The 22,701-nt window shown below is 44.8% G+C and overlaps 1 protein-coding gene across 10 annotated transcripts in view; it reads right to left on the reverse strand.

Annotated features, from left to right (window-relative positions):
- CHD6 (chromodomain helicase DNA binding protein 6) overlaps positions 1-22,701 on the reverse strand; it is a 201,299-nt gene that overhangs the window by 106,134 nt on the left and 72,464 nt on the right. For all 10 annotated transcript variants that reach the window (XM_061437616.1, XM_061437610.1, XM_061437613.1 and 7 more), the window contains 2 exons: positions 7,191-7,338; positions 5,263-5,412 (listed from right to left, as the gene is read on the reverse strand). In XM_061437616.1, coding sequence (XP_061293600.1) covers positions 5,263-5,412; positions 7,191-7,338 — 298 coding nt within the window. The remainder of the gene's footprint in view (positions 1-5,262; positions 5,413-7,190; positions 7,339-22,701) is intronic.

Consider the following 22,701-nt stretch of genomic DNA (forward strand, 5'->3'; position numbering starts at 1 on the left):
GGCCAGGAGCAGCCAAGAGGAAACAAAGACAGGAGACACTCGGAGGAAAGACCCGGGGTGGGAAATGGTGCTGTGGCCGACGAAGAAATGGAAAGAATGAAAACCATCCTCCTGGGCCGAGTGGGATGGCAGCCTAAGTCCTGAATCACCCGGGCTGGTGCAGAGCTGCAGTCACTCTGCCCCGGGCCTGCCCATGGCAGTCAGGGCTGGAGTGAGAAGAAGGCAAATGCCAGCAGGAAAACAGGCCAGTACAAAGAAGTGGAGGAAACAAGAGCTTGAGAAAGAAAGAAAAACACCTCATTCTCATCTTTCTAATCCAGGAGTTAAGAATCGTACCTGTTTCTACAATGTTTTAAGCATATTTATTCATTCAGTTCAGTTCAGTCGCTCAGTCGTATCCGACTCTTTGCGACCCCATGAATCGCAGTACGCCAGGCCTCCCTGTCCATCACCAACTCCCGGAGTTCACCCAGACTCATGTCCATCGAGTCGGTGATGCCATCCAGCCATCTCATCCTCTGTTGTCCCCTTCTCCTCCTGCCCCCAATCCCTCCCAGCATCAGAGTCTTTTCCAATGAGTCAACTCTTCGCATCAGGTGGCCAAAGTACTGGAGTTTCAGCTTTAGCATCATTCCTTCCAAAGAAATCCCAGGGCTGATCTCCTTTAGAATGGACCGGTTGGATCTCCTTGCAGTCCAAGGGACTCTCAAGAGTCTTCTCCAACACCACAGGTCAAAAGCATCAATTCTTCGGCACTCAGCTTTCTTCACAGTCCAACTCTCGCATCCATACATGACTATTGGAAAAACCATAGCCTTGACTAGACTAGATGGACCTTTGCTGGCAAAGTAATGTCTCTGCTTTTGAATATGCTATTTAGGTTGGTCATAACTTTTCTTCCAAGGAGTAAGCATCTTTTAATTTCATGGCTGCAGTCACCATCTGCAGTGATTTTGGAGCCCAGAAAAATAAAGTCTGACACTGTTTCCACTGTTTCCCCATCTATTTCCCATGAAGTGATGGGACCAAATGCCATGATCTTTGTTTTCTGAATGTTGAGCTTTAAGCCAACTTTTTCACTCTCCTCTTTCACTTTCATCAAGAGGCTTTTTAGTTCCTCTTCACTTTCTGCCATAAGGGTGGTGTCATCTGCATATCTGAGGTTATTGATATTTCTCCCGGCAATCTTGATTCCAGCTTGTGCTTCTTCCAGCCCAGCGTTTCTCATGATGTACTCTGCATAGAAGTTTAATAAGCAGGGTGACAATATACAGCCTTGATGTATTCCTTTTCCTATTTGGAACCAGTCTGTTGTTCCATGTCCAGTTCTAACTGTTGCTTCCTGACCTGCATATAGGTTTCTCAAGAGGCACATCAGGTGGTCTGGTGTTCCCATCTCTTTCAAAATTTTCCAGATGATAAGTACAACTGAATGCATGTCTTTATGTTACTTACTACCCAATGTCAAGTACTACCTATGTTAAGTGAAAATTATGATCAACTAAAAAGTGACACTTGTTTTTGCAAAAGTTTACAGTGTGATGGCGGGAACAATCAGGAGTGATATTCAGAGCAATATGGTAGGGGCGCTGACCCATCAGTGCAGTTACGGGCTGTGAACAAGTGTTGGGTGGGTTCTGGGGACATTAGGCATAATGAATACACCACAAAATAGAGGAGGGACGTGCCATAGTTTTCTCTAAATAGTTCCTGGGGCTTAATGTACAGTTTACTTTATTGAAGCCTTTTCATGCTGGAGAGATAAGTTAAAAAAAAAAAAAAGAAAAAGATTACAAGCCCTACCCTAACATGGTTCATGGCTTCGACAAAGGCAAACAAAAACTGGCAGGTGTTTAAAGGACAGTGACAGAGTTAACCGTACTGGAGTGCCATGGGAGACAGAGGAGGGGCACTTACCTCCAGCTTGAGGGGAAGCAGGGAGTTTCCCGGGCGAGGGAACCACTGCGCTCACCTGCCAGGAGCAGGCAAAGACCAGAAAAAGCAGAGGGTACTGTCTGCAAAGACGCAAGAGCGGGCACAAGAGAGCACTGGGAGATGATGCCTCATTCAAATTCAAGTCCTTCTGTCTCAGTGGCAAAAATCACACAAACCACACCAATTGCAGGAGGCAAAAACTGAGACCGCCTTGTAAGAATCTATATGCTGTAAATGGGCCATAACCGGGCAAGTCTCTGTACCAAGCACTGCCATCGATTTGACAAAGAATAAGAAAGCAGGGAGTCACAGTGAGGATGGGAACATATTCCCCATTGCCCAGCCAGGGGACTGTCCTCTAGACTCCAAAGCAGGCGTCTATGCTGATCTGCCAGGCCCGAGCTAGAATGAATCATGCGTAAAGACATTTGCAGCAACTCACCACTAGGCAAGCACTGCTGAGGCTGCGATTTGGGGTTGGGACAGGAGCCACATAGTGGGCTAAGCATGCCGATAAGACACCACGAAGAAAGCAGGAAGGGAGCAGCGGGGCCTTTTTGGTGCTGACTGCACACCCTTCTCTGCCCGTCTGCAAGCAGGCGGACACCCTTCCAAAGGGCCTTGGGAGAAGGATGGCAGAAAAGTCTAATCTTCTTCTACTGGTTTCTGGGCCCCTGGACACTCTGAGGATTGCCTGGAATCCTAGATGAGATCCCTGACTTTTGGGCTTTGTGTTAGTCTGGGAAATCTTTGTTCAGACCTCCCCAGAGACCCCACTATGTAAAATAGACACGAATAGAGGGCTCCATGGAGCACCGACTCAGGTCAGTCGCTCAGTCCCCGGCAGGTGGTCGGGTCTGTCCTGTGGTGTGAAGGCCAGAGCCACATGGCTACCTTTTCTGAACATCAACACCAAAACCACATTTGGGGCCGCTTTCTTTTTTAAATTTAGTCACAATCTTTGAAGTGTAATTAATGCAGATTCAGATTCTAGCTTATGTTTCACCACATATAAACTCTTTCTTGAATGTACCCTTCATGAGGATAAAAAGAGCCTTGTGAAGATAAAAACTACTGCCCTTTAGGTACCAGGTAGAAGTCAGAACAACAACCGAAATACAGTTAGTGACCTGGGCTGAATGGCTACTAGGAGTAAATAAAACCCCTTAGAGTGCTTTAACTACCAAAGCAACCATAAAATCGCCAAGGAAGGGAAACCCACTGTAAATATTCATTTGACCACACTGGGTCTTAGTTGCAGCACACGAGATCTTCGATTTTCATTGTAAAATGTGGGCTTTCTAGCTGTGACACGCGGGATTTAGTTCCGTGACCAGGGATGGAACCTGCACCCCTGCACTGGGAGCGTCAAGTCTTAGCTACTGGACCACAGGGCAGTCCCAGGAGACCCACTGTAAAGCAATGTAATCCTATCACGTCAAAGAAGTTTTGCAAGGACTACTTTTAACTACTTGCTTGTACTACTTCAAATTATTATTCCTATTAGGTGTTCTATTCATTAGCTGGATAACCCTGACCCAGAGAGAGACACGAAATCAGTTCTTACACGCTCATCACTGATCCACTGCTGCGATGTAATGCTATGACCTGGATTGTTCTGTGCTTATTTCCTGATTGTTAACATAGGCACAAGGGCCCCTGCTCCTAGCTACTTTCTATGCAGACACAGAGCAAAAGGCTGTGAGAAATTACATGAAAAAGCTTGATGTGGGAGTCAAGGTGGATGGCACGGATAAAAGCATCCTCGGCTCCAGGAGCCACACTGGAGTCCAGGAGGAAGGACAGGCATTTGTGCTGTAGCTGCACAGGCAGAACGTGAATCCTGCCAAGTCAGCAACAGGGACTCCATAACAACAGACAGCCTGTGTCCCAGAATGAGCTGCCGGCCATCAGGCGCATCCCACATGCACAGCCTGCTGCTTCTTTTGCTTCTGCTTTCTGCTCTGCAAACTCCTTGGCTCAGACCTCCTCCTTTTCAACATGTATTCCCACCCCCTCTTCCCTGGTAGCATCTGGGGGTACCACGACTAAATGCTATCCTCGTCTTCCCTGACACTGTTGCCAGTGGAAATTCCTAAACTGCACAGATGGGCATCGTGCGTCTCTGACTGCCCCAGGCCCCTTGTACAACCTTCAGGAGGAAGGCCAAATACTTTAGCTGAGAGCCAAGGCCTTGCATAATGTGGCTCTCCCTACTACCCCAGGATCATCTCCCATCACTCCTCAAATCACACCCCAACGTCTGACCTAGCTCATTAAACTGTCATATCACAACCTCTGGTACTCAGCAGGCTATGGGGCTGTGGTTCAGGTCGGAAACGCCTCCCCTAAAACCCTGACCTCCCTTTCCTGTCCATTCCTCCTCCAGTCACCATATCCAGCACACACTTCCAAGACCGCACTTAACTCACAATACCAGTGTAGCCATACGCTCCTTCTCCCAGATTAAACTCCCTGGAGGCAGGGACCAAGCCGTGATACTCATCCTTGTGTCCTAGGACCTGGCCCTGCTGTGGGCTCTCCATACACATTTGTAACCCCAGTCCCAACTGTAATGACTGCTTTACGCGATTCCGTTCATTGAGTAGCTATTTACTCCATATCAGACTTCTACATTCTAATGGGAGAGACAAATAAAATGAAATCAGAGCACAATTATAAATTGTAATAAGTGCTATGAAATAAACAAACAGGAGTGAAATAAAGAATCATCAGAGGATTTCCCTGGTGGTCCAGTAGTTAAGACCCTGTCCTTCCAACACAGAAGGCCCAGGGTCCGATTCCTGGTCAGAGAACTAGCTCCCACAGGCTTCAACTAAAGATCCTGTGTGCCACAACTAAAGACCCAGTGCAGTCAGATACATAATAATTAATTGGGAAAAAAAAAAGAATCATTAGGACAAGGGGCAAGAGTCTACTTTAAATAAGATTCAAGTGAAGCATGTGGCAAAGAGCATTCCAACCAAAAGGGACCACGCAGGCCAAGGGCAGCAGGTGGGAAAGAATGGCTGATACATGGCTTTAAAAGAGTCAAGTCTTTTGGCTGGAGAATAATGAGAGAGATGGCACAAAGTCGTGTATCTGGAAAATGAACTTAGGTGAATTCAGGAGAGTATGATGACAGAGGGACCTGCGAGGCCCAGACAAAGAGCCTGAACTTTCAGTTCAGCAGGAAGCCACCTGAAGGACAGAACCTGCAGTTAAAGTGATCGAGCTTATGCTTTGAAAAAGAGCCACAGTACAACTCCATCAGAAAGTCGAAGTGACTGTCCGGTGGAGGCCAGCAGTCCAGCCTAAAGGCCGTACCTCCGCCTGCCAGGCCAGGGTCGAAGCTGAGAGGGCGGACGTCCGGCCGGCCCCAAGCACGGCAATGGTCTCCCCGTCATCGTCCACCACCTTGAAGTCCAGGTCTTCGTTGTATTTTCTGCGCTTCACTTGCCGTCCTGAACGTCGTTTCTGCAGGACAAACACACCCGCCAGAGACGCTCAGTGAGTCGGAGGGAAAAGCACGCACAAGGACACCCTCGCCTTACTACACTCGCTCACACTCTCCGACTTTCCCAGAAGGATCTGCCCTGAGCACAACTCTTTTCAGAGCTAAATTCACTCAAAACGGGGCCCAGGTAAGGAGAGGGAGCCACCTTCCTGGATCCACAGAGTAGGAGGTGTAGTCTCAGGATCCAGGGAGATGTGTTTTATTATCTCTACCTGTGTTTTCCCCCTCCTTTCTGGAATTGGTTTCCATTGCAGTGAAACAGGGATGGGAAGTAACTTCATCATCTCCAAGCATAGCCTGAAGCTCCAGGTTTATGACAATGATTTAACAGGTTTTTTTTTGTTTATTTTCAATTTTCCAAGTTCACCAGATTTTTCATGTACTTCCAAACAACTAAATAATACCAATTTTATTCGGACTTACTTTGAGAATCTCCTAACACCACCCTTTGAAATTCAAGCTGACGTCTTGAGTGTGACAAAACGAGATTCGTGACTCACCATGTAAGGACTTGACTATAATTAAATAGCTTATGACCTTTAAGAGAGATAACATCCTACAGCAAAGCAACCCAGTGGCTTTCCTCAAGCAGAAAAACACACGGTTCATCTCTACCCATCACATCCAAGCAGCAGAAACACTTCCGGGAACTATCCACTCAGCCAGCTGAGTCTTCAACACTTAAACCCTACAAAACAAAACGAAAAGCCACACCTCACCCCCACCCTAGCCCCCACCCCCCCCCGCCCTTATTATCTAAAAGATGCCTCCTGGGCCTCTCTCTGTGTTGTTTCTTTACTGCATCACCTCAATTACATTTAATTTTACAGGAGAGATTTCACATAAAAAGCTCTCCCTCAATCCCACGTGCAGATTACCATCCCAGAAACATCGAACTACCTGCTGACCCTCATGGACCGGACGTACTTGCTCCTCTGCCAGTCAGGATACTTGGGAGTCACTAACCCAAGTATATAGGCAGTGAAAGGGGGTCTCGGATCTGACTCCCCAGACGTCACAACTTATTCACCACTGTGATGTTAGGAGCCGACACTTTCCTACAGTGAAGATCACAGGACTTAAGGTATAGTAAGTTGATCTTATCCTAAATGGCCCCTTGTGGGAGCAGAGCCCAGATAAACTGCTGCGGTTGTCAGAGGAAACAGCACTTTGAAATATCAGAATTCAAGTCCAAGAGACGCTGCCTCAACTCAAGGGAGAAAACTCCTACCAATGTCTCACGCCCATTTTGGTGCATCTTCAGAAATCTCATTTGGGTGGGCCACTCATCTCCCCAAATTTTCCTTCCCATCTTGGCAAAAGAAATCCATCCCTGGCTTTCCCAGCATCTGGGATTATGAACGTGTCCTCATGCAGACTGGCTTATTAGCACCCCGAGCCATCAACGCATCACCTACAAGGCGAGAGAGGCCCTCGGAGCCTCATCTACTTTGGATCACACTTCCCCTCTCCACGTTCCCTCTCACTGCAGCCTGATACCATGCGACTCTCCTGGAAGGAAGCCAACACTGCTAAACCGCTGGGAGATTGTTAGTCTAAGGACCAGGATGCTAGATAAAGAGCCTTGTGGTCACCCACTAACATAGGGAAAGCCCAGCCTAGGTCTGGGTGCGAGGGAAGCGGGCTGGAGACAGGGAGAGAGGAGTACCAGGATGAGCGTCAGCGAGACCCCACCCCGCAGCCGCAGTGCCCGCTCGGGCTCCCGGCACAGTGGTACCTGGCTGTCTGCAGACTCAGTGGACTCCTCGGGGCTCCGCAGGGATGGGTTCGGCAGGCCCTGGTCCAGCTCTAAACTCTCCACTGCGGTTTCACTTTTCCTTTTTCCTTTCTTCTTTTTCTCCACTGGGGTTGGTCCTTGCTCCTTGCTACAAGGAGAAATTCAGAATTAAAACTGTTGGGCAGTTCTTAAGCTAAGATTTCTCATATGATTCAAGTTACGAGGGTACATCCTGTAATTCTGGGGCCAGGAGAGGCTTTAATGGGAAAGCAGCAAGAGTTTCCTGTCAGAAATTTGCAGGAAAAAGGGAAGAAACATCTACATGGGTTGATGTAAAATTCACTTTTTTTTTACACCCCTATCATGACTACTATAGATAGGATTAATGTGATACGAAGTAAAATGATACAAACATCTCCCCACCCCCCAAAAAACCCCACTTTCAAATAAACGTTCAAAACTGAAGACAACACTGCCACAGCCCTTGAGGAGGTCACATGGATAAAATTCTGACCACCCAGAGCCATCGCCCACGGCAGGAGATGGATGCTCCTTGAGAGAGGTGGAGATGGGCAAAATTCACTGTGCAAGGCCCTGCTAAGACGGCAGCATCTCCAATAAGCCTTTTTGGCCCCTCCTGGCTGATAAAATCCCTTTTCTACACTCCCAAGCACCACAACGGCTTCCTTTGTGGCTCAGCTGGTAAAGAATCCACCTGCAATGCAGGAGATCTGGGTTCAATCCCTGGGCTGGGAAGATCCTCTAGAGAAGGGAAAGGCTACCCGCTCTAGTATTCCGGTCAGAAGTCCATGGACTGTATAGTCCATGGAGTCCCAAGGAGTCGGACACGACTGAGCAACTTTTACTTTCCTTCAAGCACCTCAACTGTGCTTTGCCTAAGGCATTCAAACTTTGATCTTTCACCAGAGTGACACCAGGCTCAGAACTAAACAGGACCTTGGATCCTCTGCTGTGACTTGATCAACATGTGCTGAATGGATGAACAGTTTACACTTCTCTGTGCTCTCCCATCAGACACTAAGTTCCCAGAGGGCAGTATGCGCTTAAGTTCTGTATTCTTCACAGCGAGTAGTAGTGTTATGCCTAAAGCATACCAAGGATTCGATAAAATGTTCATTGGATAGATGGATGCACTAATGGATGCATACAACTGGGGAGATTTGGGAAAAACACACTTGAGCAAAGATACAGAATTTTGACAGAAGACAATAATAATAATAATTGCAGCTAATTTGTATGTAACACCTACTACATGCAGACACAGTTCTCTAAACTTTTACATGGATTATCTCCTTTATTCCTCAAAGCAACCATTTAAGGCAGATAGCATTAGTATCCTAATTTTATCAAGAAAAACAGTGAGGTTAAGATTTCCAGGGTAACACGCTAGTAAATGGAAGAGAAAGTATTTAAACCAGGCAGGCGCATAGTCACCATGACGTTCTTGGGGAACGGAAGAGTGCTAAAAGACAGTCTGTGCGGCTGGATGACGGGACAGGTGAAAAGCAGCACTAAGCTGATGCAGCTGGAAAGATCCCGGGGTACGTGAGGCTGGAGAGCTTAGACTCATGCTGCATGAAAAGGGCACAATGGCAAGACTGGGCAAGGGAGAAAGAAGACTCAAGCGACATGTGATCAGAGAAAACGCAAGGGTATAAATGATGTGAAAGATCCGACAGAAGCAGAACCAGTAAGTCTTGGCAGAAGGTGGAGATGAGGAAAGAGCCACAGTTACTGGTACTTCCCATCCGGTGAGTCACTGCAAGGTGTGGGGGAAGACAGGGACAGGGACGGAAGACCCAGTGGGAGGCACCCGTGGGGTCAGTCTGCTTCTCCCAACACCCTTCACCCTTTCGCACGTGGGTCACTCACCAGGTGGGCAAAAACCCAGTCTTACCCTAGATTCCGTAGGCTGAAGACTGGCTTGCCTACCTATCAGCAAAGTTCTTTATGAACTTGTTTTGACCCAAACTTAGGAAATGAAACTCGGGGGCTGGGGGTGGGGATCAGGGGAGAAAGACCACTTCCTACCAGTTTCAGGACAGAAGACTCCAGTGAAAAGAGTTTTTAAAAAGATGTCCGTCCAATTTTCACTGGAATATTTATCTCATGTAACGTGGCTCTCACTAAGAAAATTACATAGAAAATTACAATTTATATTCTACAAAGCACTTAAGTGTTTCCTGTCTCGTTTAACTGTAGCAACAGCAATTCTGCGAGGGAGCCAGGGCAGGTGAGCCTCATGTTCCAGATGTACAAACAGGTTTAAGAAGCACAAAGGCCCCAAAGCCAGCAGCCAAGCAGAAGCCGGTGCTCAGCTCAGCTGACTCACAATCCCCTCACTGTTTACACTGTATCATGTTTCCTGCCTCCTTTTTTCTTTTTAAATCCCCAGTCTCCCTTTCAACAAATGCAAAAACTTCAAATTTCTCTTAATCTTCTTGGAATTTCAAAATAATCAGCAAAAGAATTGGTTACAAAACACTCCAATAACTCAGATATACCAAAAAAAGAAAAAGAAAAATTCCTAACTCCATAGATGATTGTCTCAACAGAAGAAGGTATGTGCTTCATTTTTTGGACACACATTTAGAAATAGTAATATAAATATAGTCACCATAATAATCACATGCTTGGAATCCCATTTAATCTTCTGTAAAATCTTAAATCCTTCCAACATTTGAAATCAATCTTATCTTTCTACGAAACATAATTTCATTTTGGAAAACTTTATCTATATATGTTTAATCTCCATTTTAAATATTCATTATATGGATGGGCTAGAAACATGTGCTTCATTGTGAAAATATCCTGCTCAAAACTAAATTAAGCTTAAGACAGAATTAAGGAATAGAACCTCCTCAAAATACTCAACCTTACTATAAGACGTGTATATATTTGCCTTCCATGTTTTCAGAAACACATTAAATGATGACAAGGAGGAGCTGTAGTGAGGCCCCTCCAAAGTCAAGCCTGGGGCACCATGGGTTTCCTAGCCAGAAGTTGGGTGTGGGGTGGGGTGGAGGGAACAACTTCTTAAATATACATGAGTAAAACAGGAACAAGTCTAGTGATACTTGCTTACCTATTGGAGAAGGCAATGGCACCCCTACTCAGTACTCTTGCCTGGAAAATCCCATGGACTGAGGAGCCTGGTGGGCTGCAGTCCATGGGGTCGCTAAGAGTCGGGCACGACTGAGCGACTTCACTTTCACTTTTCACTTTCATGCATTGGAGAAGGAAATGGCAACCCACTCCAGTGTTCTTGCCTGGAGAATCCCAGGGATGGGGAAGCCTGGTGGGCTGCCGTCTCTGGGGTCGCACAGAGTTGGACACGACTGAAGCAACTTAGCAGCAGCAGCAAGAAGATACTCTATCGAGAAATCTTCATAGTGATATTCTGAATATTACCTTTGACAGAAGAATCAATTTTGATTTTCAAAACTTTTTGCTGGAGCTCTTTTGATAAAGACAAGTATCAGGAAGAAAAGATTCCTTGTGAGCTTATAAATGGGACTTTCAAATAGGATATCAAGAAAATACCACCTGAATTCATCCTCTAGGAAGACTAGGTAAAATGTGTTTTCCCCATCTTCGAAATGAGTTTTAAAAAACTTACACTTGAGAGTTTTATCAAATGAAGACATTTTAACCCCCACTTTGTTACAGATGGATTTGGACCATGAATGTACTGTTTTCTCCTTTGGGTTCTAGGTTCTTCAAACATAGTAGTCAAATAATATGTGACAAAATTACCTATGTATGTACCCTTTGATCTAACAATTCCATTTATAGGAATATATTCTAAAGATACACCTCCATCAGTATGAAACACATATGCATGTGGTTATTCAACATTGTTTGATAATTTAAAAATAACAAAAAACAACCTAAATGTCCAAACATAAGTGATGAATAAATGAGGATACATAGAAAGGAGAACTATGCAGCTGTAAAAACAATTAAGAAAGAATTCTATTAACCACCATGGAATGATTTCTAAGATATATTGTTAACAGAAAAAAAAGTGCAAGAATATACTAACATGCTACTTTTTATGAAAGAATAAAGAGAAAATAAGAAACCTTGCATATATCTACTTATTTTACAAAAAGAGACACAAAGAGGATAAACCAAATAAAGCAAGGGGTAAGTATCTTTTTATACAGATTTGCGTTTTGGAAGCATGTTACATACACAAAAAAATTTTTTTAATGAAAGATGAAAACAAGTTGAAATAAATAAATCTAGGTGTTTTTCAAATGAAAAACACAACCAGACTCAACAGATGGAAAAAAAAATCTCATTAATTTATAAACACAGTATCCGACTATATACTTTCAGTTTTGGGGAGAAGTGAGGAAAACAGCAAACAAAAGGTGAACTCTCTTTGGTAGGCGTATAAGGGAAGCAGTTCTGAAGCCATTTTAGCTGTGGTAATAGGATTAAACAAATTAGTAAATGTGTTGATGTGAGGAGCTGTGGTTCTCACCAGGAAGACATAAACACGAAATGTAAGGCAAGGAAGAGATTGTGGGAGGCCTCTAAACTGGAGGCCTCCGTGTGACACATGCTTTCTAAGGTAAGTATATGTATGAACACATGCATACCAACGTGTGCATGTGCATTACGAGTATACTGTGTGTGCATGTAGATGTGTATCCATGTGCACGCACAGGTATGTACACGTGTTTGTCTTGTGTATTTCCCCCTAGCTTTGACAACTGAGAAAGCCAACAAGCAAAGACACTCCAAACTCAATCTGCACACACAACTCTCAGATTTTGGTTTCGAATTCCAAAGTTCCGCACAAAAATGGCTGGTTCCAAGAGAAGGAAGTTGTAATATCAGCCTGAAACATTCTGTGTCGTAAAGTAAAGGGAATGCCCAAAAAAGCGAAGGCAGCACGTCAAAAGGGCACAGGAGTCAGCTGGAAGAACTCTCCTTGGTCAAAACTGGGGCCATGTGAGCACGAAAGTAATTAAGGTCAGTAATGAATTATAAGCCATTGAAAATGGTAAGAATCCGTACCAATGATAGACAGACAGACAAATAATGAATAAATGAGGGGGAAAGGAAAGCTCCTGCTTATTATACAATCCAAACAGTAAATGTAGACAGAGTGGTGGAGTTGGAAAATCATTTTGTAACCACTGCAATCAAGATAAGTATAGTCCAGAACCATCAAGGAATGCTAAATCTGGGGGAGAACAACCTGAAGAGACACAGGATATTTGCATGATTTAAAGCGTGTCTTTCCACAGACTGTACGGAAACAAAAGCAATAACTAAACAAATGGTTATGAAAATGGCATAACTCTTAAAAAGATACACTGGAGCATTTAGGGATAAAAAGGCATGATATCTGCAACTCATTCTCACAATGGTTGAAGAAAAACCATATAAATTACACACACACACAAACGTAAAAGGCATATATACCTGTACCACTGCTGAAGTGGACATTTACTGCCCAGCACCTTTTTGCTGATAACCAGTACTGACGCCCAAACCACAAGAGTAAGCAGAGAGTCAGGCTGGGCTATGGTGTCCTAGTCCTTTTACTGCAGGAATTGGTCCAGATATGGACACGCGACCTAGCAAGGCCAATGTGGGACTCAGTTCAGTTCAGTCGCTCAGTTGTGCCAGACTCTTTGCGACCCCATGAACAGCAGCATGCTAGGTCTCCCTGTCCATCAACAACTCCTGGAGTTTACTCAAACTCATGTCCGTTGAGGCAGTGATGCCATCCAACCTTATCTCATCCTCTGTCGTCCCCTTCTCCTGCCCTCAATCTTTCTCAGCATCAGGGTCTTTTCCAATAAGTCAGCTCTTCGCATCGGGTGGCCAAAGTACTGGAGTTCCAGCTTCAACATCAGTCCTTCCAATGAACACCCAGGACTGATCTCCTTTAGGATGGACTGGTTGGATCTCCATGCAGTCCAAGGGTCTCTCAAGAGTCTTCTCCAACACCACAGTTTAAAAGCATCAATTCTTCGGCGCTCAGCTTTTTTTATAGTCCAACTCTCACATCCATACATGACCACTGGAAAAACCATAGCCTTGACTAGACAGATCTTTGTTGGCAAAGTAATGTCTCTGCTTTTTAATATGCTGACTAGGTTGGTCATAACTTTCCTTCCAAGGAATAAGCATCTTTTATTTTCATGGCTGCAATCACCATCTGCAGTGATTTTGGAGCCCCCAAAATAAAGTCTGCCACTGTTTCCCCATCTATTTCCCATGAAGTGATGGGACCAGATGTCATGATCTTAGTTTTCTGAATGCTGAGCCAACTTTTTCACTCTCTTCTTTCACTTTCATCACTTTCACTTTCATCAAGAGGCTCTTTAGCTCTTCTTCACTTTCTGCCATAAGGATGGTGTCATCTGCATATCTGAGGTTATTGATATTTCTCCCGGCAATCTTGATTCCAGCTTGTGCTTCCTCCAGCCCAGTGTTTCTCTTTATACTCTGCATAAAGGCTCCTTCCTTTAAAAAAAAAGGACTAATTTCTGGCAGGAGTGGGCAGGAAAATGAATAATCTCTTTCCTCCTAGGTCCTAGGTCTGTTAAGCTATGAGCCCAGAGATATGGGCAGGCACAGTTCAATCTGGAGAAGGAAGGCAGTCGTCAAAGATGGAGCCAACACCCAAAGAGGCTCAGGAAGGCTGGGGGACAAAGACTTCTGTGGAGTTCCTGACTAGAGCCCTGGGTTCTGACTCCCTAAACCAGGGAACCACTTGTTCCCCTTTTTCTTACGTTCGTTCACGTTGGGTTTATGTCCCTTGCAACCAGTGCAGTTCTCATAATACAAAGGCCTACTATTCTCATCGTTTAACAACACTTGAGGCCACATCAAAGCCATCTAATTTTTATAATCCTTGCTTTTCCAGCTTTCAGAGTTAGAACAAATTACATTACAGGACAGGAAAAAAAAATGGCAAACAAGATTTTAGAGGCTCAAAGTACCTATTTTTAGTAGTAAAATTCAACTTGAGTTTATAACATATATCCATATGTCCACTTTAAAGAAAGCATCTATCAGGTATTTATGACATGCAAGAAACTTCCAACATATAAACTGTATCATCCATGCAGGACAAGGATCAGGTATGACCAACAGCAGTTCATTAGCAGCCCTCAGCCCCAAAACGCTCTCACATCCTGTCTACTACACAGTCTCATCAGCCAAGATTTTATACACCTTGACTCTTCACAGTTTGCATTAGAAAAATAAGTACGCTTTTTTTGAGGGGAATGGATCGTTTAGGGAGTCTGGAAAGGACATGTGCACACTGCTATATTTAAAATGGATAACCAAAGTGTCACTCTGCTCAGTGTTATGTGGCAGCCTGGATGGGATGTGAGTCTGGGGAGAATGCATAAATCTATCTGATATTCATCTGAAACTATCACAACATTGTTAATCAGCTATCCTGCAATACAAAATGAACAGTTAAAAAAAAGAGAAGAAAAATAAGTACCCTTTTTGCCTTCCATGTAGAAAATTATAGTATTAATCACAAGACAGACTTCCTCAAATTCTCCCAGCTCCATCTCCAGTTCCCTACCTCTAGCTTTGTTTGCTTGAATTGAGAGTTAGAAATTGAGTGCTGGATCTGAGTACTAGAAGAAAAGTCTGGGTGCGCGTCAGAACACTGAGATTCATGGCTATGAGTCTTATTATTAGCTTTTCCCCATGGATTCCAGGTATTGAAAAATTTTTATCTACCGGACAAACTGCATTATTTCAAATGACTCATCTCCTCATTTTAACATTAAACTTGGCAAAATGCTCATGAAGGTTTTAGCAGGAAACAATCAGTTACTTCCACAGTGAGTTGCCATAATCCCCAAATTCAGGACAACTGAAAACAGCACATGAGGTCAATCATTGCTTCCACAAATGTGCATGCCCCTGGGAGCCCAGCCTGGGAGCCACTGCCCCACTCGGGGAACGACTCTCCAGAATAGCTTCTATCCAGGCCTCGCCACAGGCTCGGAGCCTGTTCCAGGAAGGACAGTACTGAAACCCTGGGCGTTACTCCAGGGAGCTCATTTGCACACTTAATCCAGCTTTTACTTGCTACCCATATTCATCCCATCTATACACACAGGGCTGACTTTAGCACGGATTTTTTCAAGATATTGGTTCAAAGAAAAACACCCCCCTGAAACTATTGGTTTTGGTGTAGATGGAGTTATCTGCAGACATGATGTGAATTGTATCTCCCTGTTCTCAGAACCTCTAATCACATCATTAGCATCATCAAAACAAAGATTATGCAAGTTTGTGACATTCTAGCTTTAAAAAAAAAAAAAAGAAAGAAACAAAAACATTACAGGGACTTCCCTGGTGGTTCAGTGGTTAAGAATCTGCCTGTCAATGCAGGGGATGTGAGTTCAATCCCTGGTCCAGGAACTAGGATCCCACATGCCGTGGAGCAGCTAAGCCTGCGTGCCTCAAACTAACAGAGGCCAAGTGCTCTGGAGCGTGAAGACCACAAGTAGAGAGAAAATGGGCGCCACCCTGAGGAGCCCCGCATGCCACAACTGAGACCTGACGCTGCCAAATAAACAATTTTTTTTAAAAAAATTACATACTTATAAGATGACAAGGCAGAGTTAACAAACTTATTAAAAGTGATCACAGCAAATGAAAATACTTTTTTTTTAACATAGAAGGGCTTCAAATGAAACATACAAGCCATCCCTACTTGCACCAAATCCCACTTGCCAGAAAGATCTGCTCTTGACAGATACCTCTCTCACTCCAAATACATTCTTGCCTCTAGTTCTTTATTCATCAACATTAAGCAACTGCTACCCACATCCTAAAGTCGATCAGCTTAGATCTTATATATCTCCCCTATTCCTTTCTCTGCTCAAAATTTTTGATGAATGAGAGCAACCATGTTTTAAATTTTCATTCATTCTTTTTGTTTTCTGACTATGTCTTTTTCCTGATTACACATTTCTTGTTTTGCAGACATGGTATTGATCATCTTGGATATGAGGACATTAATTTGAAATCTTTATGGCTTCTTTGCCTTGAACTGCTTTTTCTGAGGACAGCTGTCCTGGTCAGTCAGTCCTCTTCTTCCTGCTGCTCTACTGCTTCTCCTCATGGTCTGCCGATCTCTGGCGGCCGATTAATATTTAGCGTGAAGGAGGCTGATAACACAGGGGCTGGTGAGGCTCCCTGCTGCTGAGTTAAGTCACTTGCTCCAGCAAGCCTCACCCCTGAATGGGAGGCCTGACCTGGGACTCTGCATACACAAGGGGCTGCCCCTCTCTCCCCTTTAAGGGGTTTGGGCAGGGAAAGGCAAAGAAGCCTGTGCCCCCTTCTGGTGGATGTCAGCCTGCCCAACTGGAGCCTAGACCCTCTTCCAGAACAAGCTGCTCCGCATCTTTAGAATTACTGTCTGACTTCAGCCTGGAGCTGCCAGATCACGCAGCTGCTCTGCAGATGGTCCCCGACCTGCCACCTCCAGCCCCGGCCCCTCTCCAGGGCTGCGGGGGCCACCACCAGGGGGAAGTACTTCCGCCTCTGCTGCAGACATGGCTCCTGCATGTGCTCTGAGCGGGGACGTCCTCCACAGCATTCACCCATCAATACTTGACCAGGGGCCCCCCACATCTGGAACTTTGTAACACCTCCCATCTTTGAAGAATTTATTCCCTTCTGTTCTTCCTGTCATTTCATTAAGTGAAAATCTGGTGAAGAAGGGAAAATAACAGCATGCTTGATCTACCATTTTAAAACTGGAAACCCCCCAAACATCACATTGCTATTAAGTCTTTTCTCATCTATTAATTCCTTTAATAACTGACTCAATTGCTTTAATAACGCAGTACTCTTTCAAGGGACTCCCTAGATCAGAACTGAAACACTTTTTTTTTGGGCTCGTGGGATCTCAATTCCCTCACTGGGGACTGAACTGAGGCCATGGAAGTGAAAGCACAGAATTCTAACCACCATGCCACCAGGGAACTCCCTGAAATACTCTTAATTCTCTAAATCCTTTCAGCTATTCTGTATATTAGGTTCTTTCACTTGTTTATATTTTTGCCTGTTTTGGGAACACGTGCCAGGCTGTTTCTCTAACTTGTGAAAGTCCCTCGATGGCAAGGCTCAGAGATACCTCTGAGGCATCTTCCTTCCTCCACTGTCCCATTCCCAACAGAAGTGCTCATTAACGAAGCAAGGTACGCAGGAGGTAATACATACATACTGGATAAATAAAGGAGCAGGTATTCACCTAGCATTACTGTTTCCTTATGGACCGAGTAAAGGTTTCCTATACCCCAGACCCTAATTCAGAAAGCTCTGAGGGGACTTCTCTGGTGGTCCAGTGGTTAAGAATCCACCTGTCATTGCAGGGGCAACGGGTTCGATCCCTGGTCCAGGAACTAAGATGTCACGAGCTGTGGAGCCATTAAGCCCACGCCCCACAACATCTGAGCCCACGTGCTTCAACTAGTAGGCCCACACCCCCTGGAGCCCGCGCTCTGCAACAGGAGAAGCCACCGCAGTGAGAAGCCCGTGCACTGCAGCTGGAGAGCAGGCCCGGCTTGTCACAACTAGAGAAAGCCCGTGTGCAGAAACGAAGACCCAGTGCAGCCCAATTGATTAATTTTAAAAAGTATATATAAAAAGAAAATCCTAAGAATTACAGAATAAGAACTACAGGAGCTCTTACAAAAATAGGAACAGAGATTTAGTCCAAAGCTTCAGAGGTAGGTCTCTGACATTATCATTTAGTTTTCTTCCCTACTTAACAGAAAGCCCAGTAGCTTCTAAGCAGAGGGTCTCTACTCAGAACTCATTTATGTCTTTATATTTGCTTCTTTCTCCTAATAAAATGATCAGAATGTAAAAACAAGTCTCCCAACAGAAAGAATCCTGTCAATGGACTCTCATGAACCTAAGTTCAGCCTCCATAAAGATCTGCACTCTAAACAAAGACAGGTGATTCACCTTCGAGCAGTGAGGCAGAGCTGACCTGGTTGAATTTTATTACCTCTCCTGCTTCATAGTTCTTAGCTGACTCACAGCTCAAACAGTTACATAATCAGAAGGTTTGGGGCTTACCTTTTTTGAAGCGAGCATCAAAGAAAAAAATCAAAAAATGTAAAATCTTTCTCCTAGGACGTTATCAAATTTATTGGATTTGGGATAAAAATCTGCTGTGGGTTGACAGATCCAAACAAATGGGGGTAAAAAGCTGAGCACAGAAATTGGGGCTAATCAGAGTATTCATTTCTTTTCATTTTGGCTTTTTCATTCCTAGCAGATATCACATAACCCTTCACTTATGCCAGCACATGGATTCATTTCTTGACTTTTGAGAGACAATATAAACCAGCCCCAGCTCTGACATATGTGGAAATTCCAAAACGTATATGCTCTGCCCTTAACCAGCAACATGGACACCGACACTCAAGACCCTGGCTTACAAATGCGACCTCCCTCTCTGTCAAAGCGCTTGGCTCCTGGTTTGCAAGAGTAACTCAAAGAGCCATAAACCTACCCCTCAGATTTTCCCTGGATATTGAGTAGGGCCCGATGGCTTCGTATACACTGGAACCGCTCATCTTTCCTGCTCACCAAGCCGTGCTTTAATGCCATGAATCTGACTTTTACTAAAGGCCGTTTTTAAGAAAGAAATACAAAATTCATAGGCACTCAGAACTGTTTGATGCAAAAAAACCATTGAGGACAGTATCCATTACATCATGTGGTGCTGCCCAGTAAGAAATTTCTTTCTCAACTGGTAAAAATCTGACCTGCTTGACGAGCTGGCCCGGTGCTTTTCTAATCTCAAAGCGTTTTCCCAAAGCCCTTATCAACATTACCTGACCCCGCAAACCTGCCTACCCCTAGGTCCCACGCTGCAGCTGTGTGGGCCATGGTGTCCATGTATGCACAGGTTTGTGTGTGTGTTTCTAAGAGGATTTGTATCTCTGTGTGTCTGTGTCTCTGGGTGTCTTCTGTGAGAATGCCAGTGGCCCCATTCTCCTTAGGAAAGGTACTATAATTTTAAGAAAAGCAAACTGTACTGGTGAAATTTAAATTTCACAGTCAGGGAAATGACAGAAAACCTAAATCAGCTTCCTGGAGGAGCTTTCCTGCTTAAGTTTTATATAATAAAGGAGTGAACTAGGCTCACACTCCAGGGTAACTTGCAGGTAAAGGGAGAGGGTAGTTTTTGTTTTTTAAAGGCTCCTGCTACCTGAGTTGTTTTTATCCCCTAAGCAATAAATGAATATTAGTCACTATTAATTATTATCCTTGAAAAGGAAAATTCGCTAGACCCTATCATCTGTTAAGGAGAGAAACTGTGTTCAATTAGCTGCTGCCTCAAATGCAAAGAGAAATAGAACAGGAAAAGGTTGGGGTCATCTTTGTCCCTGAGAGGATCCTATCGAGTGTGCGAACTGAAATTCTGTAGAAGAGGGGCCGTCTCCTACAGATAAAAACCAGTTTCTCTTAACACTAGGCTCTCCCCACTTTTATCCATTGCCATCTTCCCTAGCAAGGCGAAAAGAGGTGCAAAGCTGCAGAGAACAAAGTGGGTTTTGTGGTCAGGGGAGCCTGGTGCCAAATCCTGACAGTGCTGCCCATTAGTTTGGCATCTTGGACAAGTTACCTTGAAGTTTTCATTCCTAAAATAATAAAATTTATGGGATTAAAATATTTAATCATAACTCCCTACTGTTATTTAACAATGGGAGTGACTGTACAGTAACTTGTATGGCTCCTGTTTTTGGGAGAAGAGCTCTAACCATTGGTTCTAAGAACACAATTATATTATATATATATGTAATACTTTAAAATGATATATAAACTACACAAACACACACATACCCCCTTCTACGTGTCCAACAACCTGACAAACCTCTCTGCTGACAACCTCGGCTGTACATCAAGGCTGTGTACTGTCACCCTGCTTATTTAACTTATATGCAGAGTACATCATGAGAAACGCTGGGCTGGAAGAAGCACAAGCTGGAATCTAGATTGGCGAGAGAGGTATCCTCAGATATGCAGATGACACCACCCTTATGGCAGAAAGCGAAGAGGAACTAAAGAGCCTCTTGATGAAAGTGAAAGAGGAGTGAAAAAGTTGGCTTAAAACTCAACATTCAGAAAACTAATTCGTGGCATCTGGTCCCATCACTACATGGCAAATAGATGGGGAAACAGTGGAAACAGTGACAGACTTTATTTTGGGGGGCTCCAAAATCACCGCAGATGGTGACTGCAGCCATGAAATTAAAAGATGCTTATTCCTTGGAAGAAAAGTTATGACCAACATAGACAGCATATTAAAAAGCAGAGACATTACCTTGCCAACAAAGGTCCATCTAGTCAAAGCTATGATTTTTCCAGTAGTCATGTATGGATGTGAGAGCTGGACTATGAAGAAAGCTGAGAGCTGAAGAATTGATTATTTTGAACTGTGGTGTTAGAGAAGACTCTTGAGAGTCCCTTGGACTGCAAGGAGATCCAACCAGTCCATCCTAAAGGAAATCAGTCCTGAATATTCATTGGAAGGATTGACGCTGAAGCTGAAATTCCAATGTCTTGGCCATTTGATGCGAAGAACATTGGAAAAGACCCTTATGCTGGGAAAGACTGAGGGCAGGAGAAGAAGGGGATGACAGAGGATGAGATGGTTAGATGGCATCACTGACTCAACGGACATGAGTTTGAGTAAAGTCCAGGAGGTGGTGATGGACAAGGAGGCCTAGTGTGCTGAGGTCTACGGGTCACAGAGAGTAGGACAGGACTGAGCAACTGAACTGAACTGACAACCTCGGGGACACAGAAGACACAGAGCATGGTGGTCCTGACCTTGGGCACTTCACTTCTACTGAGGAGACAAATACATACATGAAAACCCCGCGTTATGACTGAGAGACAGCCTACAGCAGAGCTTAGTGTACAGGACTGGGAGTCAGGACATCTGAGTCTATGACACACCCTTGCAAACAAGTCACTTCTCTGCAGGTCTCTGTTTCCCTGGTCGCAACGCGGCAGGGCTGCACTAGATGTCTTTTATTCAAGGTCCAAAACTCTTGATTTGTGATGCCAGTGAGGCCCCGAGAGCTGTGGGATGGGATGCTCTAGCACCAGGTGTGGGCGTTCTGTGCAGGAACTGGGCGGGATGTGAGCTTGGAGCTGAAGAACGGGAAGGACTTTGGGATACTGAGAGGGGGACCAAGGGCATAATGTTGAAGAGTGATCCAGAGCGGAAGGAACCAAGTACTTCATTTAAGGCCTGAGGAGGACTTCCCTGGTGTCCCGTGGTTAAGAATCCACCCGCCAACGCAGGGAACACAGGTTCCATCCCTGGCCCGAGAAAACTCCACATGCCTCAGAGTGTCAAGGCCCGCGCACCACAACTACCGAGCCGGTGCGCTGCAGTGAGAAGCCCCAAATGCAACAAACGGTGGCCCACTCACCAAAAGCAGAGAAAGCCCACGTGCAGAGCGATGAAGATCCAGCACAGTCAGAAATAAAATTTAAAAAATTTCATAAAGGCCTAATGAGGTCAATCTAGCTGGAAAGGTCTGTTGTCGGAGACCAGGCAGCAAGGAGAGGTGAGACCCCCAAAGGGTCTGGGGAACAGAAAAAGGAGCCTGATTCTATGCTGGAGGCAGAGGGAACAATCAGAAATGTCTGAGTAGGTGTAACTTAGACGGAATCCCACTTCCCTGTCCCCATGTCTTCAGGCTTCCCTGTTCCCGAGGAGGGCACGATACTGGAAACATACTTTATCCCTTCTTATAATTCCTCTCACTTGCCTGACCTTCTCTGATGGGCACCTAAGGGACTGGAGAGACTGAGAGGAGGAATAAAGCATCCACTGCCCAGAGGCCTCCCTCTGCAGGGCCGCGCCTGCAGTGCTGGTGGGTGAACTCAACCGAGGGCGTAACAGGAAGCCCGATTCTGGCCGCAAGCCATTGCAAGTGTTTCAAGTCGGCCCATCAGTCGTAGAGCTGCTAACTCCACCTCCATCTCGGTGGACCGGTTCCCAGCTGATCTGGAATGGAGAGAGGGAAGAGGGGGCTTGACTGACCACCACCACCAGCTACAAACATAAAAAATGAGGTAACAGCGGGGCTTCAGAAAGATGAGCTAGGCGGCAGCTGGCAAGATGGACTGAAGGAAGAAAAGACCGGAAGCCCTTAAATCAGCTGTGAAGCTCCTCCAACAATCCAAATGTCCCTTGAATCATCTGTAACTGAGGAGTGCGATCCAGGGGCTAATCAATAAAGGCTCAAATCAAAACATGTACTTAAGCCAATCTGCCAGAGAGTAAATCAGAGAACACAAAACATACGACTTAATTATCAACATTTTTTTTTAAATCAATTAATGTCCTTTCAGAACTAGAGCTGCCTCTGCTGACTAGTGGCATCGTGAGTAAAAGGAGCCGAAGCAGCTTTATAAATATAAAAAAGACAGAAAGGCTCAA

Source organism: Bos javanicus, chromosome 13 (assembly GCF_032452875.1).
Source record: "Bos javanicus breed banteng chromosome 13, ARS-OSU_banteng_1.0, whole genome shotgun sequence".
Classification (NCBI taxonomy): Eukaryota; Metazoa; Chordata; class Mammalia; order Artiodactyla; family Bovidae; genus Bos; species Bos javanicus.